At 39.6% G+C, this 17,289-nt stretch overlaps 2 protein-coding genes across 2 annotated transcripts; both read left to right on the forward strand.

Moving 5' to 3' along the window:
• Positions 1–938: 938 nt before the first annotated feature.
• LOC106752378 lies at positions 939–11,176 on the forward strand. The gene is made up of 10 exons (XM_014634043.1): positions 939–1,319; positions 2,655–2,813; positions 3,904–4,068; positions 5,396–5,566; positions 5,707–5,815; positions 6,164–6,320; positions 6,403–6,529; positions 7,084–7,251; positions 7,647–8,012; positions 8,667–11,176. Exons 1-10 carry the CDS (start codon positions 1,244–1,246, stop codon positions 8,927–8,929), a joined length of 1,761 nt encoding a protein of 586 aa, XP_014489529.1. The 5' UTR covers positions 939–1,243; the 3' UTR covers positions 8,930–11,176.
• A 2,628-nt stretch (positions 11,177–13,804) lies between these two features.
• LOC106752282 lies at positions 13,805–15,762 on the forward strand. Its single transcript, XM_014633859.1, has 4 exons — positions 13,805–13,887; positions 14,485–14,714; positions 15,244–15,429; positions 15,547–15,762. Exons 2-4 carry the CDS (start codon positions 14,485–14,487, stop codon positions 15,554–15,556), a joined length of 426 nt encoding a protein of 141 aa, XP_014489345.1. The 5' UTR covers positions 13,805–13,887; the 3' UTR covers positions 15,557–15,762.
• Positions 15,763–17,289: the final 1,527 nt, after the last annotated feature.

The following is a 17,289-nucleotide window of genomic DNA, read 5'->3' on the forward strand; positions in this document are numbered from 1 at the left end:
GTTTTTATATAATTTTGCGGAAATAAATGCGTCGATATCTTTAGAAGAAAATCTAGAAATTTGCAAGACCATTTATTCAAGTTAGATCTTCGTGTCAATTGGAGAACGATTCTTCTTCGATACATATTCGATTTATAATTGAAAAATATATTCAAACTGTCCTATATATTTCTATAAAAAATAAAGCTTTCGTTAGGGAATTGTGAAAAATACCGTCTTAAATTTATATGTTTAATATATATAATATATATTAAATTTATATATTTAAAGGACAAAGATTATTTGTTGCAGAATGTTTCATTACATATATAGTGTATGATTTATATTTCTTCATACTCTTGAATTTTGCACTATGTATATCCCATACGACATAAATGTTCAAAAGATATCCTAGAGACGTCTCAGAAATGTTTGCTATCTCTGATTTGATATGGGTGCATTCAGGGAGTAGCGTTGATTAGCGCTAACGAATCATTCTATCCTTGTATATTTACTGAGGGACAAAGATAAAATGACGCGTTAGAAGCGTGGTCCATTGGGAGCGTCCTTCAAATAAAATCTGGTAGCGAGACTGTTGACGGATTTAATCGTGCATGTACAAATTTCGCATAGATATAAAGGTATACATCGGTTACTTATATTACTATATATTAATTCGATCTTTGAGTCGCCAATAGTTCACCAAGCGTCTTGTTCGGCCGAACCCGGCCGTTGGAGTCGTACGGTCACCTTGCTTGGCGCCAGATATATCTCTTGCGAAGTGCATGCTCCAGGAATATTTCTCAAGGCCTGGCGCACATCAGTCGACGAAGATAAAGCACCGGAAAAACGATAGAGCTATCATTCCCGCACCAACGGAAGCCGCGTTGCCGCCCTCATTGCGAGAAATCGAAAGTTCCGAGCATCTGGAATCACAGCTTCTCCAGTCATGTCCTCACCGCGCTCAATGGTGTAGATCCACAATTTTTCTTCGGCTTCGATTTTTTTTTTACGCGGCACACGCGCGCACTCGTCGTACTTCCTATTCGTTTATCCTTGGATCTACCATTGTCCGCCTGATCGATTGCAATTAAGTCTCAGTGAAAATATTGGAAAATACATGCGTAAACGCGTAAAAATTATCTCGATTTTAAGACGTGCCATTGCGTTAATTGTCTCTCTCGAGGAAAGTCTAACGGTTGCTCTAAACGACCCTTCATTGCGTGCAAGTTTCCAGTGAGATTCGTTCTACATCCACATCGGAATGAAGTGTTCCTTCTTGATCTTGCTGTTGTCCGCCTTCCTCGGCCAGTATATCATCGTTTCTTGGCCGAAGCAGAGTAATTATAAACAAGAATAATAAGAATAACGCACACAGAGAATGACACACACGATTTCCGATGAGATAAGATCGAACGGTATAAGGAGCGATCGTGATGCACGATAAATGTTGCTCATGCGTGTGACCCTCACGATAACATCTGTAGAATCGACGTTGAATCGATGCGAAATCGACTTCCTTACGCGGATCCCATGTCGATTGCACGTGGATGTTCTCATTGGGAGTAGGGCACTTATATTTGCGACAAAAATTAATAATTACCATCCCCTACAATGATTTTTATTAAGGGCGAAAGTTTATCGGTGATTTCATTGATATGGCATTGATGAGTCATTTCACATACGAAGAATCAGATTAATTACGTGAAACGTGACACAGTTATACGTCATGATACTTATAGTTATACGACATGATAATCATAGTTACTTTGTATATAGTAACTAATCACTTTAATAAGACACTTTCATTGAATGACGGGATATGCTGTCTCGTTATTATTAATAAAAGAAATACAGCCGGAAATCCGACGAAGTTTTGAAAGTCCTTAATAAGAAAGCGACCTGTAACAAAATTGATAAATTTTGTTGCATGTTGCTAGTGTCATCGATATTACCATTGATCCTCCCATTGTGCGGAAAAAAGATTAGATTAGCTAATAATCAAATTATATGTAACATATAGACACCTAAAACTTTGGCAACGTAAGCAATTTTAATTGTTGCACTAGCAAATTCTTTTCTACAGCAAACGTACTATTGTAAATGTCGTCAAGAATTTGCTACTGCAGCAGTTAAAATTGCTTATATTGCAAAACTTTTAGGTGTCTATGTGTTACAGCTAATTTAGCTATTGAAGGTAATCTCTTTTTCCATGTAGGAGATGTCGGAATCTCGTATTTATCTAATTATCGCGATTGCTCCGATAACGAACGAAGACCAAGAACCGAGACCGAGAACGATAATGATGAAAAACTCGGCACGGAGAAAACAAATTTTGCTGAAACAACTAATTGTTTGTCAGTCTAGTAAGAGCAAAGCAATTTGTTTGGATAACAAAAAGGATTGTTTAGATAGTAGAAAGATTTGTTAGAAATATTAATAGCTATTTGCTAGATATGTGACAGCAAAATAATTTGTTTACAACTAAATTTTCGTCGCTGTTGCAACGACGTTTTGCTACAATAGCAAAATTATTTTTTTCCGTGTAACAAATCTTTTTATTATCACTATATTAACAAACAAACGTTTGCTGTTTCAGCAAAACTTTCTTTTTCTCCATATGTAAATTGACACATATCGTTAACAGCGGAGGGTAACATCAGTTTCCTTTCCAGACGTGTGCCCTGTCGTACGGTTGCAAAACGGGAATACGCGCGTTAGGGCGAGAGGTCGGATTATGAGGTACGACTGTTTCGAGGGATACATCCTCGTGGGCAACAGATACGCCTCGTGTGTGCATGGCGCCTGGGACACACCTGTTCCCGTGTGTGTGAGTAAGTAGAGCTTAGAGCGGAATTTAATGGGTGAAAGTGATCAGCGAGGCTGTCAATGGATTCTGCACATAACGCGACGCGATACTACAAAGCCCGCTTTAGATGATTCGTTCGAAATACCTGTTGGACAGAATTCTATCTACGAGGGAACATTCGAACCGAATACGTGCGCGCGCGTGTATGTGAGTGTTTGCAACAATATCAGCGTGATAACGAGAAAATAGCGGTTATGAGTGACATTGTCCTGAAAAAATCAAAATCTCGAAGTTCGAAAACTTTCGGAACAATTTCTCCGAAAAATCATAGTATCGATATTCAAATATCAAGATAGTATCTTGAAATTATCTCGAAGTACACGATTGTTTCAAAAAAGGACTATTACTAAATATCAATATTTATTTGTTTTCGTACATTCTTGCTGTGTTCAAATCAATACAGGGAAAAAATCTCAGTTTCGTGTAATAAAATAGAGACGAGATGAAAACTCAGTGACAAGAAACGGTACCTTTGTGTTATCGCGACTGAAAACATTCGCCTGAATATTCGATTGCGTTCAAACTCGATTAAGACAATTTGACACAATTGAATACGAATCTTTCGCAGGAATTTTTCTGTCCCTATAATCGGGTTCTCGATTGGTCTCCAGATAACAGAAAATCAGTTATACGAATCCAGTTTTTTCCGTACGGCTGTACAACAAGGTAATCCCAATATTTTGATAGAATTACATTTCGGGAAATTGCTTCGGTATTCGAATTTCGATATTATAAATTTCCAAAGAAATGTCCCACTTTTTAAATTCGGTACATTTTTCCAGTATGATGAATGTCTACCGATGTCTCCCGAAATTACATTTCGGAAGATTGCTTCGGTATTCGAATTTCGATATTATAATTTTCTACAGAATTGTTCCACTTTTTAGATTTGATAAATTTTTTCCAGTGATGAATCTCTGTCCTAGGCATCTCTCGATGCTTCTCCCCAATCTATCAACCTATTATGAACCATTCCCATACGAAAAATTGCCCAAATTACAAAGCAAGCACAATCAAGTAGAACCAATTTGTTTCTTATGTGTTTGGATGTTTAGGCACAAGATGCGCTCCACCGCCATCACCGGCTCACACGTTTGTGGTCTCAAAATTGGACGGCGGGATATTGATGTTCTTTTGCGAGCCTGGTTACAGGCTGGTCGGCTCGTCCGAGATATACTGCAACGGACGTAATTGGAACGAGACGACTCCTTCTTGTCGAGGTACTTGCGTACGGTATTTTTATCTTGATTTAATTAAATTAAATTAATTAATTAATTTTTAATTATTTTCCACGCGTCAGTCCCGACAGCGTGAGTGCGTAGTGGAAGATTTCCGCTTGTGAAAAATTTAACACATCATTGCGTTGCCCAGCTTATTATAATATTAACATTAACATATTCTCTACCAGCGCCACACATACGGAAAAAAAAGAAGTAGCTCCCACATTAAAAATTAGCTCCCACAGGTAAAAATTAATTGCTCACGCAGGAAAAAAAATTAATTTGAAATTAAGAATAGATATTCTCATATGTAAGCAAGAATATTATAATCTTCTTAGAAGATTTTTAGTCTTGAATTGATTGAATTTGCACTGATGCAAGTATTACTTGCACTCAATACAAGACTAAAAACCTCCTAAGAATATTCTTGTTTATATATAAGAATATCTGTCATTGATTTAAGTCTATTCTTTCCGTGCATGTAATACAGCTGAAATTGAGTTAATTTAGCTAATTCCTTTTTGTCCCTGCACCAGTTTTTAGCTCTCTCGGCTAAAAACTAGGTCGGGTAACTAAATTTCAATTGTAATACATAGACAGCTAATTCCTGTTTTCCATGCATGCGTGACGCATCGATTTCTCAGCACAGACCGGTATCGCCGCACGTGTGTGACACATTATGTTAAATGCTCAATTTGCCTATTTAACCCCTTGGCCTACACGATATCTGCCAATTGCGCGAGCTATAGTAAACAAGAAAATCGGTCGCGCGCCGTGCCATTCAACTGTTCAGCCGTGTACCCGAATTGGCGCAAAATGTATACCTTTCATGACATATATATTTCAGTGCAACGAAAGGAATTGTGAAATAATAAAAATTGTTTAGGTACAAAAGTATTGGATGTGGAGTAACTCTATTCGCTTGTTCGAATAATACGCGGCATCTTATGCGCCAATTCCTCACCACGAGTCTGACTCGTGGCTTTTGTTTATGGCACAAATTCTTTACCACGAGTCAGACTCGTGGTTTTCGCTTATGGCACAAATTTTTCACCACGAGTCAGACTCGTGGTTATAGGCCAAAGGGTTAATGCATTTTATGTGCGCATATTAAGATATTGAAAATACAGCGTGTAGTGAGCGACTTTCAATCTCAGCGCGGTAGCGAATATTTTAGTCCGGTGACGCCATCGTTTCCTTTCCCTTCCTTCTTCTCTTCTTCTTTAATTTCATTATACTTGAACTGTATTTTTCCTTCGGTGATAACGTCGATTCGATGATGACGCCATTTACGAATTTCGTGTGCGTTGATGTATTTCACGGAAAGACTCGGACGTACCTGTGCCAACGAAGTGTGACTTCGAGAGCCCGGATCTCTGCTTGTGGGAACAGGACCCGCATCACGATTTCGACTGGAAACGTCACAATTTCGGGACGCCGAGTTTCCACATCGGTACCGGTCCGTCGCATGATCATACTCTGGGAGTCGGAAACGACGGTACGTATTCCCTCAGTGTGACTCTGCAGCTGTTTCGCTGCACATTGAGACATTTGAAAGACGCCAAGAGGAGCAAAAATTACTTGTAAAATGTATTTGTACAATATGTGTGAATGTACACACGCTCGAGCTGATTTCAGGCCACTATCTTTACACCGAGGCATCCGGACAACTGGTGAACGATACGGCAAGAATCATATCTCCGGTATATAATTCTTCCCTGACCGAGTCGGGATGTTTTTCGTTCTGGTGAGAACACGATTAAACATAAATTAGAACGTTCCTTCGATTCGTAGTGCGTAGATTTTGTGTAGTTTTATTCTGTTTGCTCACATTTCATACGTTGTTGTTTATTTCGGAGGTGTAAGTCAAACGTTAAAATATTTTAAATAAATGTATCATAGACAGGTTCGTAAATGAATTTGCCAAAGCGAAGGAAGGAATTCAGAGGTGTTTTCAGATATTTTATTTGCACCGTATGTTGGCGTGTCAGAACGAATAATTTATATAATTTAATTATTCAGAACTTTTCGCGCGTTTCTTCTTTCGATAGACTTTTTTTATAAACACTTTTGATACGCGCGCGTTTGTTGACAGGTATCACATGTATGGCGCGACGATCGGTAGGTTAAATATATATTTCAAGCTAGCGGGAAATACCACGTGGCTCTTGATGTTCAGTAAGGAGGGAAATCAGGGGAATAATTGGTACCGAGGTATCTTCGATCTGCCGAAAGCCAACTCTAGCTTTCAGGCAAGCGTTCGTCACAGTGTTTGGCTACATGCCTTTTAAAATAATAAAATTAATTTTATCGCTCGTTCAAAAAAATTTTCAGATTATTATAGAGGGTAGGCGTGGTATCACCTATGTGAGCGACATCGCGATAGACGACGTAGCTATTTTACAAGGAAACGAGTGTATCGTTAAAAACAATTCCACTAACACAACTGTGAGCAACGACGGTAAGTTTACTTTTCAAGTCGATTTTGTAAAGAACTGAAAATGTATCTTGTGATAAGATAATAATAAGCGCCACAAGATACATTTAACAAGATTGTACGAAGTTAGTAGAAAAAAGAAAAAAATAGAAAGAAAAGCTGGTGCATACAAATTTTTGTGATAAATTTATCATCTATTTAATATGTATAAGGGAGTGCTCTCAGTTCAGAGGGATTTCGAAGAGATCAGCTGTCCCCCGTAATAAAGTTAGAAGGATAAGATCGAAATGTTCTATACTTTCCACACTAAGAAATCCATTTAGTTGAATTAACTAAATTCTTGTTTGACTATGGGCAAACAAATTTTTTGGTAATAAGAACCAAGGTTTAGTTCTCTGATTCAAAGGTTCGGTTCTTTGAAGCCTCTGAAACTTCAGAAAACCAAACCTTCGGTTTGACAACCAAACTTTGGTTATTACAATCGAAAAATTTGTTTGCCCATAGTCAAACAAGAATTTAGTTGATTCAACTAACTGGGTTTCTCGATGCACTGGAAAAAAAAATCGTGTCTCTCACAGATCAAGTCGAGGTGGTCAACGCACAACAAACCTGTCGAGGTAGATGTGTTTATTCCATGACGGAGACTACTACCACTCCCAAATTCGGGCCGGAGAGTTGTCATTGTACGTTCGATTGTGCGGAACGTTCGATTTGTTGCCCGGATTACGAGGAATACTGCACTGCAGGTAACTGTTTAATTTATGTTATGCTTAATGAGCTCCGTCGAGCTAAGCTCGCTAATGTAATCCAATCGGGTCTGATGCGATCGTGTTAATCCGAAAGAAAATTTGAAAATTTTCTATCGCGTCTACTTAATGTTTTTAGTCTCGGAATGTCTCGTTAATGTTCGTTAATGTTCGTCAGCGCTGACAATATAAGATAATTATCACTTTAAGCAAGCGATTACTCGACATGACATTCGAATGTTAAGGAACGTCGAATCGAAAATTCTGTTAGTTCGATGCAAAATGATGCTCAATTTTTATCTAAGATTTACGCATCTTACATTTTACGATGTATCCTAGCATCCGGCCTCGTGCGTGCGAGATTCTTTAAATTATTTCTAATTGCAATTACACAGTGTTCACCACTACCGAATTGGTTATGACGACACCCTTCGAAATCAAAATGACGACTTCCACGATTCGACAAGTGACAACTCGGAGGCTGTACAATACAAGCAGTACGAACACTCCATTCCACAAACCTGGGCAGGTCCCAATTTATAACAATCCGAAGGATTACATCGACCTAAATATGTCGAATTCATCTTCGATGACCACGCGAAAACCCATCGTGACCACAATACCGATCATGCGTACAACTACAAAATTGCCGAAACGGATGACGACACCGTCCACTAGACGAAATCAGACGGAAACGAGGGAAACTCCTTTCGCACCGAATATCATGACGACGGAACGTGTGAAATTGCACGTTCGCTTTGGTAATATTCATTGCCTGTTACGTATTTGATTAATCCAATTACGAGGAAAGAATTTAAGAGAGGAACGCGTTGAACGAAAAGTCGTTTATTTTCCAAAACATGCCAATTGGAAAATAATTTTGTACGAATGAGCACTTTATACGAAAACTCATTCCTCGGTGTTACAGACGCTGTGTCTCGATATTGTCAAATGTTGGAATTGAAACTCTCAGCTCGATAATTCTCATTATTACGCTAAATTTAACCAATGACTGGTACGAGGATCTACACAGTAAAAAATTTTGTCTTAAAAACGGTTCATTGAAATTTTGTGTTACTTTAAAATAGAGAATGTGTTAAAAAGTACGCAAATATAACAACAACATATGTTGACAAGGTGAGTGTGTTAATTTAACATTATATTTGTACATTTGGTAACACATATTTGTGTACTCTTCAACACATTCCCCATGTTAAAGTAACAGAAAATTTCAGTGGATCGTTTTTAACACAACATTTTTTACCGTGTAGGTTTGAATATGAAACGTTAGAAGTATGATGTACGAAAACATGCATTACATGATAACTCACACCCGTGTATGATATTATATATTATTCCACGGAATAATACGGCCAATGATATTGGAAACGCATTAACTTGAGAAATATTTGCAGAACCGCACAGCGAAGAACAGAATCCGGAAAAAGTGAGACACGACCGTAGATTCGATCCGCTGCTCGTCGGCATTGTGAGCGCGACTGTAATCGTGTTCTCCTTGACGCTCGTAATCGTTACGATTGTCATCATCAGGAGGAGGAAGACTTACAAGAGAGGAAGCAGCTCGGCGCTCTCGGAGGACAGCGACGTGCGTTTCCTCACGTCCGACGAGATTCTCGACTTCAATTTAGCCCGACCTGCCGAAAACGAGGAAATGTAGTCTCACGTTGGAAAAAATATCTCCCTCAAATTGTGCCAAATTGAATCGATTCTTCGCAATCGAGTGGTCGAACTGACGAATTTGTTGAGCCAACCGAAAGCCGAGGAAATCCTTACGCGCAGAAAATAATCGCGGCTGTATGGTACGTTGTGTGTCCGAAAACTCTTGCCTCTAGTTTCTTCCTAGAGAAGCCTAACGTGTCTTTATTATGAGATATTTTATACCAATAGATTACAAAAATAACTGATATAACTATCTTGCAAACTTGCCGCATCATTGTACATGATTTCTCTTTGAACGTCTATCTTCGGGGACTTCGTGTATCCGTAATTTTAACACGCTCAGTACAAAACAACAGATATTGATTTATTTGCAAGAAACCTTAAAAAACCGTTCAATATGATACACGTATTTGATATATATCAATAATAAATTATTCTATAAAAGCGCGAGGGGCTACTTCAGTAAGGTTCTTTTTTGTCTTTCATAGTTTACCAAAAGCATTTTGTACAAATCGAGTTCTCCGGAAAAGGTTCTCTGTTTCAACCACGAGCGTTCAATTTTCGTAGCAAGAAGTACGTTTAATTTCAGTGCGATACGACCTGATTTTTTGATAACGAAGGTAGCTCTTAAAAAATTAACCGACATCGGTGTCGCTCGATATGTTATTCAGGACGTGAAACCCGCGCTCGCGAATGTCGTGTCGATTGATTTCACTCTGCGAATACCGTCATTGCCGAAATACGCGTGTTGAAGCACGTAGTCTCGACGGCTCGTCTAGACGCCTCAAGACTTTGTCGACGACTCCTGAAGTCACTCAAGACGCAGTTAAGACGCGTCTATCGTACATTGTACCGTGTAAGACTGGATTTGAAACGACCCGCATTTGCGTAACCGTATCCGGCGGAACGCCGGTTTATTTTCGCGATTTCCCACAAAATCCTCCGAGTTGCACATAACTCTCATAAAAGGCACCCGCTAATGTCGATGTTCGATGAATTATTTATAGCGTTGCTTTGTAGTCTCGACACGCGAGCGCCTTTTTTCTTTTGTGGTGAACCTCACAGGTTTGCGGATGTCGCGTGAAACGTCGCTTTCCTCCCGGGAGAGAGCGTCGGGAGAGAATACAATGCCGCGTGGATATCGAACTCGGTACACGGTCGATTTGTCGGCGGCGCGCAATTTCGACCGTGCGCGTTTCACATTCTGGCGCGCGATTGATTCGGACATTTATTTTACGACGCTCCGCCCGAGTGAACGGAAAGGGAAATTGCGAAGGGAGGCGACGCCCGAGCATAGATGCCATGTTTCTATAGGCTGCGCGAAAATTCATGCATATTTTTTCTCTGATATTTAATATAATTTAATACGTGGCGTCTCGAATGCCTTCAGGTTTCGAAGTAACCTTGAAATAAAGCTCGAGATCAATCAATTGGAGTGATATCTTTTGCTCGCAGCCGTGGATCGCTCGAGATCCCTTATTGATATTTCATTTTCATTATCTACGATCGAATATTTCCCAATTTTCGCATGAACAATCTCTCACACTAGTACTGAGAATGAATCAGAGTCATACCTGACACAGACTAAACGATACTCACACGGAACAACGTGTTCATTTATCGAATCGCAATTTAAAAAAAAATGTTGATAGGGCTGAATTCTATTCCGAGGCGAACTGTCTATACGCGTTTCGGTGCAGATGTGACTTTCATTAGATGCGGACCGAATTTCCATTTCCATGCTAATATCCTGGCACAAATGGCCTGTCAGTTTCCGGCGTTGCACTTGCGAGACGTGAAAGCACGTCTTACCGTCTCGAACCGCGAACTAACCACGTCGCTACCCTCAGCCAGCCGGCGGGGTCGCAAAATATTGAAAATAAATGATGCCGCGCGACCGGTCTTCGTGCGCGTCTCGGTGAAATTTCGCGCCTGTTCACGTTTGCTTGCGAAAGCTCCGTCGCGCTCTTACTCAGACACTTTCTACGCCGATTACCGAATTGTCGTCGCGTGTCGGCTCCCACTTCGTCCGTCGTGGATTTAGGCTTAGGCTCGCGAGGCTCGTGAGATCCAAGCTTTTTTTTGTGCAGCGAAGGAGAATATGTACTTAAAGAAATAAAGAATTTATGTTTTGTTCTAGGATGGAGAAAAATCGAATAAAGAGTTAGAAACAATGAGACTGTGATTATTCGATATATTCTAACAAACAAATCCATATCTGTCATCTTTTAATTAAAATAACGATCCCATTTATGGGTCGAGTCCTAATTTCGGGTCAAGTTTAATTTATTAATGTATTAAAAAAGTTCATATTGTAATGAAAACACGGAAAAATATTTTTTATATTCTTTAATTCATTTACAGTTATTGTATTCCAAGGTTAACATTGTAAATATTTAAGAGAAAAATTGTAGAATATCATTTATCTACTTATTGCAATTATATTTAATAAAATTAAAAAATCTGCATTTCTTAAAAAATCTAATATATATTTAATACGTACTTCTTCTCCCGACCCAGAATTGGATATCATATGACTTGTGTTAGGGACGCGACATAATTTACTGACCTAATTAGTTATTTAGTTTAATTAGTTATTTTGTATGATGTACAATATTATTTATCGGAATATTTCACAACGCTACGACCATCTCAGCTTATCGTAATAACCGAGAGATAAGTTGCAAATTCGTCCTGTCAAAGTCCGTAAATTTACACAGTAAAAAGCATTTTGTACTTGTGTTAAAATCGGTCCTTGTTAAAATTTTACGTTGAATTTTCAACATACCTGTGTGTTTATTTAATATATTGTGTCTATGTTATTTCAACAATTTGTGTTGTGTCGATATTTAACATGTGTGTAAGTGTTAAAATAACACATTTTATACTTCAGCGTTGATTAACGTATTTCAATTTTGTGTTAATTTTTGACACAATATTTGTATTACATTTTAACACGTTCACCTGTGTGTGAAATTAACACAAACATTTGAGTGCATCATTTGGAACCTATGAAATGTATTAAATGTTACATAAAATTGTTTATTGTGCAGAAGAAGACGGGGGAATCTCCAAAAGAAACTGACACCTTTGCGTGTGATTACGACAAAATACTTTTTATCACATTGAATCATAAAATAAGCATCCCCCTTGTCCCCCTAATGCGTAAATGAACGCTACTAATGTTAGTCACACGTTGACGATTATCGATCAGGTCGTCGCTTGTGCATCGTTAGATAATGACACGGCGATGCGCGCGGACGTGACAAGGTCCCATTGTCATTCGGCCGTCGTCAGTCGCACACCGCTTATGCGTATGTGCGCGCAAACGAGCGTGCGTGCGACCAATGATTACGTGTATGTATCAGATCGCACGTAACGAGCTCGGTGCGATTGCGTGCGGCAGAAGCACGTGTATCGCTGAAAGGCGGGACATGTGGACCCGCCGAAGAAAGAATAGAAAATTCGTTGCGCAGTATTTCACTTTCTCCTCTCTTCGTGCCTCTCTTTCTCTCTCTCTTTCTTTTCTTTCTTCTTTTCTCCGCCGCTCTAATTGTTGCAGCCGATGATTGTGTGCATTATCTGCTCGTCACGTCGCCGGAGCTGATAAATCGAAACGATGCCCGTCGTGTTCCTGTTGCCTTTTCTTTTTCTCCCTCACTTTCTCAAATTCGCCGTCGATTCGCCAAATCCTGCCGTTTCAAGTTTTAACTATCTTCAAGTTTTAACAGCGATCGCTGATAAGCGGATCGCTCGTCCCAGTCTCGATTCGGTCAAAGGAGATCCTGGGAAAAAATGAGCGCAAACTTTAGCGATTAATTGCAAAAAACAGTACCAGATCCATGACATAATGATAAATAACGGAAGAAACTCAGCATTGCCGTAGAAGCGATGATTACCGAGAAGGCGTCGCGTTGACGTGACACAATTAACTCCGAAACATCGAGGTTTACTTTCTTCAATTCCGGCGTTACATCGACGAGGAGGAGAATCTATTGTGTCTTTCAGAACGTGCTTGATTTTCCGGGTAAATTGTCACGCGAAATTTTATCATTATGTCATGGATCTGGTACTGTTTTTTGCAATTAATCGCTAAAGTTTGCGCTCATTTTTTCCCAGGATCTCCTTTGACCGAATCGAGACTGGGACGAGCGATCCGCTTATCAGCGATCGCTGTTAAAACTTGAAGATAGTTAAAACTTGAAACGGCAGGATTTGGCGAATCGACGGCGAATTTGAGAAAGTGAGGGAGAAAAAGAAAAGGCAACAGGAACACGACGGGCATCGTTTCGATTTATCAGCTCCGGCGACGTGACGAGCAGATAATGCACACAATCATCGGCTGCAACAATTAGAGCGGCGGAGAAAAGAAGAAAGAAAAGAAAGAGAGAGAGAAAGAGAGGCACGAAGAGAGGAGAAAGTGAAATACTGCGCAACGAATTTTCTATTCTTTCTTCGGCGGGTCCACATGTCCCGCCTTTCAGCGATACACGTGCTTCTGCCGCACGCAATCGCACCGAGCTCGTTACGTGCGATCTGATACATACACGTAATCATTNCGAAGTTAAACAGGCGTTTCTATATTCGAGGAAATCGCCCGGCGAAGAAGAATGGAAGCCACGCGGAATTTTTCATACAGCGACCTGTCGTGACTCGGATGAGAGGTCAAATTGAAATCCCGGCCAAGTCTGCCCGTTGTCATGACGTATGCAACAACGCATCGGTGGGTGTCACAATGGGTTTAATCGACCTAAACCCGATGTTAGGCCTATTCCCGGCTCCGTGGTAGGGGGCGGCTCCGGAATCGCGCCCGTGTTGGCCGCAAATAGCGGAGAGGTAGGCAGGTCGGTATAAAATCGAACGAATCCTCGATCAAAGTCACAGTATTCAGGCCTGTCCTCGCGGTGTATCATCACCAATTATTTTCTACCTGACCTCACCGTACTGAGACGCAAGGTAAAAGTCGACACGTCCGATCGAAGTCTTGCTCAAGTCGAAAGACCTCGGACGAGGTCCCGGGGAGGACACGTGGAAATTTCAATTAGCTTTTGCAATTTACCATGTCATTCGTGCTAGACTCTTTTTAAACATCCTAGTAAACATTAACAGCAATAAAACAACAGTTCTATAATTTCTCACTTATATAATTATAATATTAATATAATAATATTAATAATGTAACTGTTACATACAGAGTGTAACCTAAATATCTTGAAGACCTAAATATGGAGACTTGAAGAACAATTGAAAAAATGACCGTAAAAAGTTTGTCTTCCACGATATTCCTCCTTTGAAACCAGTCAAATTATGTTCCAAACATATTTTTTCATATCATTTGAAACAAAGGAGAAATTTAGACATTTTCTTTATGCTAAGACATTTTGTATATAACGTATATTATATTACTCTGTATACAACGTATGTTTAAATTGTATTTATATGTTTGAGTGAGAAATTATAACATTGATGTAACGTTATTGTTGGTGTTTACTGAGACGTTAATGTATGGTAAATTTACGATTAACCTGCGACACGTGTTCCGTACGTGGACAGATGCATCGCACCGTCGTCATCATCGCTATCGTCGTTTGCTGTTCTTTCACACTGAGAGCTGCGGCGGAAGATACAGTGCTGGACCAACAATCGCTTGACTTTGGAAGTGTGGCTGTTGAGGATCAAGTCGATGGCGGCGCGGTACACACCAGGGAAAAGAGAACGCTGTTCTTGAAGAAGAAGCTGCTCGGCGCTGGCCTCCTCGGCTTCGGTCTCGGCGTCGCGAAAGGGTGAGAAAGTGTATCGTGTCGCGGAAAATACCCAGCAGACCCCAATCAACAGTAACATAACAGCAATGATGTAATTCCCACTCAACTATGTAAATGCAATATAACGTATGTGTTATATAACATTGTTGAGTGGGAAATGATAACATTGATGTTACCCTGTTAAACAATTTTTCATATATATATAATTATGTACAACATATAATTATAAAATATAATAAATAATTATATATAAAATATGTCCATATATAAAAATATATAATTACATATAATTACACGTCTAATTATATCTAATTATATATAATTACATGTCTGATAATATATAATTGTGTATGAAAAATGTTTAATGAGACTGTTAGTTGATATTTGCTGGATACAATTTCGTCGCTTGTCTCTCTGTGCCATTGTCACCGTATCTCAAATTGATCTGCAAGATTCTTTTTGAGAAAACCGCGAAAGTGGATATCAGAAGAACACGCTCTTCATCGATTCTTCGGTGGATATTCTCATTTGTTTTCCCTCGTACTTTCAGATACAAAGCCGGTTATTACAGCGCACCGGAAGTACATCACGTGTATCTTTCGCCTCCGGTGAAGTACGTGGAATACGTCGAGAAGCCAGTTTACATCGAAAGGATCGTCCCGAAACCTATTTACGGACCGCCGCATAAAGAATACGCGCCAGCCTGGTCGCAGCCAGATCCGTCGCCCTCCTACGGGTAAGGGAAAGAGGCTGTCACGAATATCTCGCGACGAATATACGCGAAATAATCTATTATCCACGAGAAATTGCTCCCCGACAACCACTTTGACCTATCTCTGATTTTTCTTTGCAGCGCTTGGTAAACGTGGAGCGCAGTTCGTGTAAGACGAGAACGTACCGATCTGATCTCCTTGTTTTTACCTCGAGATACTAGAAACAGCCAAAATCGCGCGTGCAACGCGTCGCGTCTCAGTCAGGTCGTCTAACTTTAAGTGTAAAGATAACAATAACATTACTTAGTAATAATAATCGAAGAAGTTGTTATTTTTGTTACCGATGTATAGATTAATAAAATATCATGGCCTGTAAATATCGTACTTGTTGAAATCATTTCTATCTCCTTCCACGTGTTGAGAAATACTCCCTTTCTTCAGAAAGAAGAGAATGCCACTTTTCATTCAGCCGGGGCAGAAATTGTATTTCTCACGTTCTTTGGTAAGTATATTGAATAATTTACATAGTAGATCCTTTCCGTTGTATTGGTTTCCTCGTAAACCTGATAGTTAATTTTTCGAGAAGTTCTAGTTTTCGGATTCCTTTGAGTTGTAGATTCGGAAATTGTGTGCAAGCGGGACGGAAGTTGTGCAAGGGACAAAACTTTCACGGGACGATGTCGTACGGCCGTATAGTCATCTTTATTGCCGGAGATGTTACCGAGTAACATTGAAGTATTAGTAACGAGTATATAATCGCACGATGCGTCTGAAATATACAAATATCCAACTGTCGCCGTCGTTTGCTATACTACATGTTTAAATCTCCTTTCGATATAACATTTTTTTTTTTTAACACGCAACATTTATACGTACAATTAAGTTCTCTTCTATTCACAGTCAGATGTACGTATAGAAACAATGACCAGTAGCGTAGCGAATATCCCGCCATTTTAGAGACAGAGGTGCCCCGGAGCTAAAGAATCTTAATTTGTGTAATAACGTATTAATACCATACATGTGAGGACGCGTAATTTTACGAGTGAATAAATTTCCTTCTTCGCGATTTTTAAGGAGATTCTATTGCTAGCAAGAATGGTATATCAAACAGACGATAATCCTGCGCGTTTTGATGAATTATAATTAAATTATAATTAGTGTTCTAGTAGTTAAAGTGCTTTCGTTTAATTATTTACGTTCGGGCATTTTATATATATTTGTTACGCCACTGATAACAAATGACTATTATGGTAAATTGATTAACAGGCATCCTTATGAAAAATATATCAGTCCTTCGCCGTACCTCCTTTTATGCCTTCGTGATATCTCTTTTCTGATAGTTATAACTTTTAAACTTATTACAAAACCATACACGCGCGCGTGCGCGCGATTGTGAACGCGCTATTGAATTTCTCTACAGTACCGTCAAAAGCATAAAAAAACAGATTACGGACCAAAATGGCGGGGAAATACGAGCGTATGGAAATTCCAGATATCGGGAGAGAATGAAATTTAAATTGCAAAGAGTCGATCGTGTTTCCGGATATTGTACAATCTGCTTATGCGTAATTCGAGGATGCCTGTGTGACATAGAACGCGGGCCGCATAAAGATTCTTTGAGAGAGAGGGAGAGAGAGAGAGAGAGAGAAATATAATCTATTTGTATCTCTATTTATATCGCTAACATTAGAGTATCCTACGTGACTACACGAAGTACATCGAGGTACGTATATCGGTTGCAGTACGCGGCCGCGAACGCGAATACGTGTTCGCGAGCCGCGGAATAATTATGTACCGATTTTCAAGCACGCTTCGGACAATCCGGACAATTTGCGTTGCGATTTGCAGATCGTCCAAGACGTGGTCTGAAGAAAACATTTGAA

The sequence above is a fragment of the Dinoponera quadriceps genome, unplaced genomic scaffold (genome assembly GCF_001313825.1).
Source record: "Dinoponera quadriceps isolate SergipeBrazil2010 unplaced genomic scaffold, ASM131382v1 scaffold248, whole genome shotgun sequence".
Taxonomy (NCBI): domain Eukaryota; kingdom Metazoa; phylum Arthropoda; class Insecta; order Hymenoptera; family Formicidae; genus Dinoponera; species Dinoponera quadriceps.

Coding starts and splice junctions, on each gene's coding strand:
- LOC106752378 (XM_014634043.1), top strand. CDS start 1,244: ATGAAGTGTTCCTTCTTGATCTTGCTGTTGTCCGCCTTCCTCGGCCAG. Junction 4,069..5,395: donor GACGACTCCTTCTTGTCGAG/GTACTTGCGTAC, acceptor TTTCACGGAAAG/ACTCGGACGTACCTGTGCCA. Junction 8,013..8,666: donor GAAATTGCACGTTCGCTTTG/GTAATATTCATT, acceptor AAATATTTGCAG/AACCGCACAGCGAAGAACAG.
- LOC106752282 (XM_014633859.1), top strand. CDS start 14,485: ATGCATCGCACCGTCGTCATCATCGCTATCGTCGTTTGCTGTTCTTTC. Junction 14,715..15,243: donor GGTCTCGGCGTCGCGAAAGG/GTGAGAAAGTGT, acceptor TCGTACTTTCAG/ATACAAAGCCGGTTATTACA.